The sequence below is a fragment of the Sinocyclocheilus rhinocerous genome, unplaced genomic scaffold (genome assembly GCF_001515625.1).
Source record: "Sinocyclocheilus rhinocerous isolate Xijiao unplaced genomic scaffold, SAMN03320098_v1.1 scaffold2187, whole genome shotgun sequence".
NCBI classification, from domain to species: domain Eukaryota; kingdom Metazoa; phylum Chordata; class Actinopteri; order Cypriniformes; family Cyprinidae; genus Sinocyclocheilus; species Sinocyclocheilus rhinocerous.
In genome coordinates, this window is record NW_015641598.1 from 244,012 (window position 1) to 250,563 (window position 6,552).

Here is a 6,552-nt window from a genome sequence, read left to right on the forward strand (position 1 = left end):
TATATAGATCTATAATATATTATAATATGTAACAATATAATATATAATATAATATTATTTATATGGATCAGTGGTAGGAAGTGATTGCACATCAGTTGAATAGCATGTATAGTAGCACATGCATTTTAGTGCACTTTTTCAGCAAGTTTTCATTTCTGGGTGAACCATTCCTTTAATATGCTGCATTACAGTAGGCAATGGCATGCACAGAGGGTGGGGGGGGCACCCCTTTAATCGCCGACACTAAAGTGCCCTTTCGGTCCACGATTTCTGACAGTAGGTACATGGTGAAGTTTGCTAAGCAAAAAAAATCTGTTAGATTTTCAGATAATGCAGCTTGTGGAATGATGCAAGCATGCTATGATGAAATTAATACGCAACCAAGACGTCTGGATGACTCAAGTCCTTGTTTGGCCCCAGACCTTTTCTGTCTAATGACATTTCAACAATCAGTGCAATAATGTAATTGGTTTGGGCATCTAGTATCTTTTAGTAAAATGCATGGAATTCCCAGATAATGGTGATTTGTTTGGCTAATTAGTGTTATGCATTTGGCAAACGTTTTTCTCCAAAGCGATTTACATTGCATTGAAAGTATGCAATTGATCAGCTCATGCATTCTGTGGGAATTGAACCCATGACATTGGCATTGCTCGCACAATGCTACTGTTTACTGTATTTGTAAAGTTGCTTTCAGACAAAATCTTCAATCAATCCACTGTTGTCAAACACTCTGGGATTCTTTATTATGCTTGTCCAATTAACTTTATGCCGAACGAGAACCATTTCTCGATTGTTAGCTGTGTATGTATTTGCAGAGAGGCCTGAAATCTACTGTAACTGTAATGATTGAAATAGGACGCTAACACCATTATCTATGACTGAAGATGAATAAGAATGATATTAGTGGTATGGCAGGATTTGAAATGCACAAAAAATCCATTAGGTAAAAACATTTTCTTTTTCATGAATGACAATAGCTGTCTTTATGGTTAGTTGGGATGCATATTATAAAGGTCTTACAGGTCTCCACTCATTGTAAACCTTGAAACCGTCTCAGAAGTGCTGCAAAGACAGATCACGTTAAAGGAGTGAGACAGACAACAAGGAAAAAACACTCACTGTCTTGTCTGGAGGTAAAAAGATTGGTCAGAGTGCTAGAATGACAGATAAATCAATGGGAGCAATAATACAGAATCATCTGTTGAGGTCTAGGAGGCAATCAATCAGAGATCATGACTCTGGTCCAAAACGTAGTGAGCTGCCTTGCTGTCTGCTGCCTACATTATCATGCTAACTGAAATCTGAAATGCAACCACATAAGCTACTGATCTAGAACACTCTCAGAAAAAATTTGTGTTCCACATGCAAAGTGCACAGAAGAACCGATTAGGCTAACTGTAACATAGCACACAAATATTGGATTAAATAGTGTTTTTTATTTAGATATTTTTAGAACTTTTTATGTATTTTTATTATTTGGTTTATTATATTTACAATCAATATTTCACCAGGTTTATCTACCAGCTCACTGAGCCTGTTGCATTATGGGAATGCCTTTTTCATAAAGGATACATTTAAAGGGGTCATATGATGCCTTTAGTCTTTGCAACTTTACAGAACTTCTTTATGCACCAAGAGCTTGTAACACTCCAAAGAGAAAGGAAAAATTTAAATCGCATCATATGACCCCTTTAATGCTGTCTTTTGACTGGATTATACTCTATGCAAGTATGTGAATGTAAACATTTTGTGAGTTATTATAAGGAGGCAGAATCGGTCATTTGTATCTATTTATTCCAATTAATTAGTTAACCCAAATTAGCTCACCCTCAGGCCATCCAAGATGTAGATGGGCTTGTTTCTTAATTTGAACAGATTTTGGAGAAATTTAGTGTTACATCACTTGCTCACCAATGCTTTTTGTGCTGTTTTAGACTGCTTTTGCTTGTAAACAGTGCTTAATCTGTGCATATTTCTCTCCTGATTTAGGCAAGTCAACTTGTCCACTGGAGAAAGCAATATTATGGCTAGAGGACTCATATTTTAGCCGGAAGCAATAGTTTGAAATGCTTTTATGATGGATTTGTTTCCTACAAACATGCAGTTTTTCACTTCACCATGTTTTAATTGATGGACTGGAGTGGTGTGGATTATTGTGATGTTTTTATGAACTGTTTGGACTCTGTTTGTACATTCTGACGGCACCAATTCACTGCAGAGGATCCACTGGTGAACAAGTGATGTAATGCTACTTTTCTCCAAATCTGTTCTGATAAAGAAACAACCTCATCTACATATTGGATGACCTGATGGTGAGTAAATTTCCAGAAAATGTTGATTTTTGGGTGAACTATTATTTCATTGTGCTGAATTATAGTAGGTACATGATAAATTAAAATGGTAATTCAGCTTCCTGTGTTAGGCAGTGTTATGCAATCATTTGTCCTGACATTCCTTAAAATGCTGCCTACATAGTCAGCTCACTGGATTTTTGCAACAGAGTTTCAACTGAGAACATATCACCCTTCACAAAACTGAAGCAGTAGACATTTTAGGACAACTTCAAAGAGATTGCCATAAAAAACAATCAGTATATAGTCGGTAATATGCCAAAACCACAGACCGCCACATCCTCGTTTCTCAGCAGAAAGCAAATGAGCATGTTATCATGAGGCTAACATTCACACTCAGCACTTAAATGGCAGATAATGCGATCTGAAGACTGATATTCCCTGACCTCTTTTCCATTATGGATCAAGCTGCATGTTGATGTAATCCACAATGCACTTAACTCCAATTAAACCTACTGGGAAAAAAACTTGACCATGATTACGCCAATGACAAATTCAGTGACACAACTGAAAATCTTTCATTTCTGGCACCATGTACGTGACAATAACTACAGCAAAGAACTGGAGTCTGGAGGAGAAGACATCATTTGCATTGTTATTCAGGTATTTGTCCCATTGTTCAATGGGTTGAACTGTTGTGTACCTTCATATTGATCATTAAGTCGATATGCAGGGATATTTACATTTGATAAACGCTTTTATCTAGAGTGACTTACACTGCACTGAAAGTATGCATTATATTTAGAAGTTCATGCATTCCCTCAAAATCAAACCTGTAACTTTGACATTGCAAAAAAATTTCAGCAAAAATGTAGACATGAACTAGGACCTTAAGCCAACACAAATTAAATATGACATCTACCCTGAATGACTGCATTACACCAACCTGGAGAATGTAAAGATGTAAATGATATAGTATGTCATCAATAGCAGTTTTTTTCCACAAGTTAGGATACATTGCTGTCATACTTACAATGTGGCAAATAAAACTCACACAAACTCCACAACCACCATTTCAATGGATCTTGGATGTGCACTAGTGAAAGTGGTGTCGGAAAACCACTTGCCTGATCTCAAACAGACTCAGCAAATCAGCATATTAGAGTGATTTCTGAAGGATCATGTGACACTGAAGACTGGAGTAATGATGCTGAAAATTCAGCTTTGATCACAGGAACAAATTGCATTTTATAATAAATATTTAAATAGGAAAAAGCTATTTTAAATTGTAATCATATTGCACAATTTTTACTGTATTTTTGATCAAATAAATGCAAGAAAATCTTACGGACCACAATATTTTCCATAAATTCCGCTTTTTGATCAGGTAACAGTAATCAAAGCCCACTAAAGATGCATTAGAACAAAGATCTCGATGCAATCTGGCTTAACCCTTGTGTGTCAATTTAAAAAACGTTTTTTTTTTTAAATTGTTAAAATAAACATAATTAAATATTATTTAGTAATATATTTATCTGCTTTCACTGACATAGATCGTTTTACCAATATCAGTCCAGATCATAACTACCAATTTTCAGGATTTTACCCTTTAAATGCCATTTTGTTTACATAATAGTTTTTTTTTTGTAATTTTTTAATATATTTTTGATAAAATTACATTAAAAAAGACAAAAAATTTTCCTAAGGACGCATGGATTAAAATGTCTATGTAAAGGGGGCTTCATATCCACCCATTTTCCTGGTGTTTGAAAAAAAAAAGTTAAAAACAGCAAGCTTACCTCTTTATCCTCTAGGTCTGAAGAAAAGCTACTGAAATCCTCAGTGTTGAGGCACTCAAAATCAGACTCCTCATCAGCGATCGGGACCCTGACAGCCAAGCTTGGGTTGCTGATATAATTCTCAGTGTCACTATCCATGTCTGTTCCTCCAGTGCCTTTAACCAGCTCTAGTGTGGTGTGGTTGGAGTTATCATTTATTCCCTTGCAGTTTCTCCCGATCGTGTTCCCATCTACGGTTTTCTTTTTCGGCTTCCTCCTTCTTAAACAGCCGCTCAGGAAGAAATTCTGAAGGCAGGCCTTAACTAAAGCAACACCTTTCCTGATTCGACCAACCGCTATCTGCAGGTTGTTCTTTTCGCCCTCGTCGTCAGGGGCTGCGAGGTTGTCAGCACTGAATGAGCTGAGCAGCAGAGCGAGGAACAGGTTCAGAACCTACAAAATTGGGAAGAAACCAACTACATGTTGACACAATTCAGATTTTTTTAGAGTTCATTTGTTAGAAGTAACTTTACATACCACCAGATTTCCAATGACCATGACCATCATGAACACAATTAAGCACAAGGGCTGTCCCGCCACTTGCATGCAGTCCCACATGGTCTCGATCCACTCTCCACACAAAACCCTGAAGACGATCAGGAACGAGTGGAAGAAATCGTTCATGTGCCAGCGAGGAAGCGTGCAATCCTCAGAAATCTTACACACACAGTCACGGTAGTTCTTCCCGAACAGTTGCATGCCCACCACAGCGAAGATGAAGACGATGATGGCCAGCACAAGCGTCAGGTTGCTCAAGGCGCCTAGTGAGTTGCCAATGATCTTGATTAGCATGTTCAGAGTCGGCCAGGACTTAGCTAGTTTGAAGACTCTCAGCTGTGACAATAAGGGGCATAAAAGATTAGCATGGGCACGTAGAGATGCACAATATAGATAAAAAAAAAAGATCAGTGTCAGCTGATATGCTGCTTTCCTCTAGTTTTAGATTTAGATTAACTTTAATGTCATCTAATGCTGATTCAAAGTTAATCTTTAAAAAAATAATAATTAAATAACTGTCCAGCAAATCTCACTTGTATTTCTATAAATAAAACGTCTCAGGTTACGTATGTAACCATGTTTCCCTGAGAAGGGAAAGAGACACTGCGTCCACTAGTTCCCCAATGCGACCCCTAGAGGACGCAGTTCTAAGTTCCCTCGGAAGGGAACGTCTCAGGTTACGTATGTAACCATGGTTCCCTGAGAAGGGAACGAGACACTGCGTCCTTTAGGGGTCGCATTGGGGAACTAGAGGACGCAGTTCGAAGTTCCCTCGGAAGGGGACAAATATTTATACTGTACATTATAATGCTGTGATGCCTAAATTCACTTAAATTTAAATTGATTCATTTTAGTTTGTAGTGTTTCGTTAGGAATCTTTATTTTGTTTCAATTATTTAATATATATATATATATATTGCATGTCAAATTCCCAAAAGTATTCATGTTAACTTCCCAAGTATACTAATAAGTGACAAGAGTGAAAGTGACGTGACATGTGGCGACCCATACTCGGAATTAGTGCTCTGCATCTCCCATCCAAAGTGCACACACACAGCAGTGAACACACACACACCGTGCACACACACCCGGCGCCCGGGGAGCAGTTGGGGGTTCGGTGCCTTGCTCAAGGGCACCTCAGTCGTGGTATTGAAGGTGGGAGAGAGCGCTGTACATTCACTCCCCCCACAATCCCTGCCGGTATGAGACTCGAACCCCCAACCTTTGGGTTACGAGTCCGACTCTCTAAACATTAGGCCACGACTTCCCCAAATGGTTTACTGGTTTACTGCTGAAAAATCAGCTAGCGAGCTGCTGGCCTTTAGTTTTTAAAAACAAATGCACAAGGACAATCCGAAGCTGATTAGACTGATTTTGCTCTGAATTTGAAGCTTGTCAGAGGGCTGCACAAGTAATTGAAAGAAAAAAACCCCCACAGAATTGCAATATGGCTTAGTGCAAATAGTTGCAAATGCTTGATTTACATATATGCACTGCGTGAATGAAGAAATTAAGATAACCATACATTTTATTGTAATTTAGTGTTACATTGTAATAATAATAATAATTTACTTGATTTTATTTTGCATATATTAGTTTATTTTTGCATAATATTACAATAGTAATACTTATTTTAAATCTTTAATATTTTTAATATTATTATTATTGTATATTATTATTATATGGTCATATTAATATATAATCTTTTTTTTTTTTTTTGCCAAATTGTACAGCTCTACAAACATGCATGGCAAACCTTTCACATTTTAAATCAGAGAAATCACAAACTATGTTATGTAGCCCTAGTTTGCCAACAGTAATGCTTACATTTATAGCAATTAATGACTCAATGTTATGGAGAAACATCTTAACACACACTTTAAGAAATTTTGTATTAAGCATGTACCTGACCTCCTCTTTTA

The 6,552-nt window shown here is 37.2% G+C and overlaps 1 protein-coding gene across 1 annotated transcript in view; it reads right to left on the reverse strand.

Annotated features, from left to right (window-relative positions):
• LOC107755204 (sodium channel protein type 1 subunit alpha-like) overlaps positions 1-6,552 on the reverse strand; it is a 46,071-nt gene that overhangs the window by 12,544 nt on the left and 26,975 nt on the right. Inside the window, exons 16-17 of the mRNA XM_016571919.1 lie at positions 4,610-4,966; positions 4,094-4,525 (exon numbers count right to left, since the gene is read on the reverse strand). Of these exons, the coding sequence (XP_016427405.1) occupies positions 4,094-4,525; positions 4,610-4,966 (789 nt within the window). The remainder of the gene's footprint in view (positions 1-4,093; positions 4,526-4,609; positions 4,967-6,552) is intronic.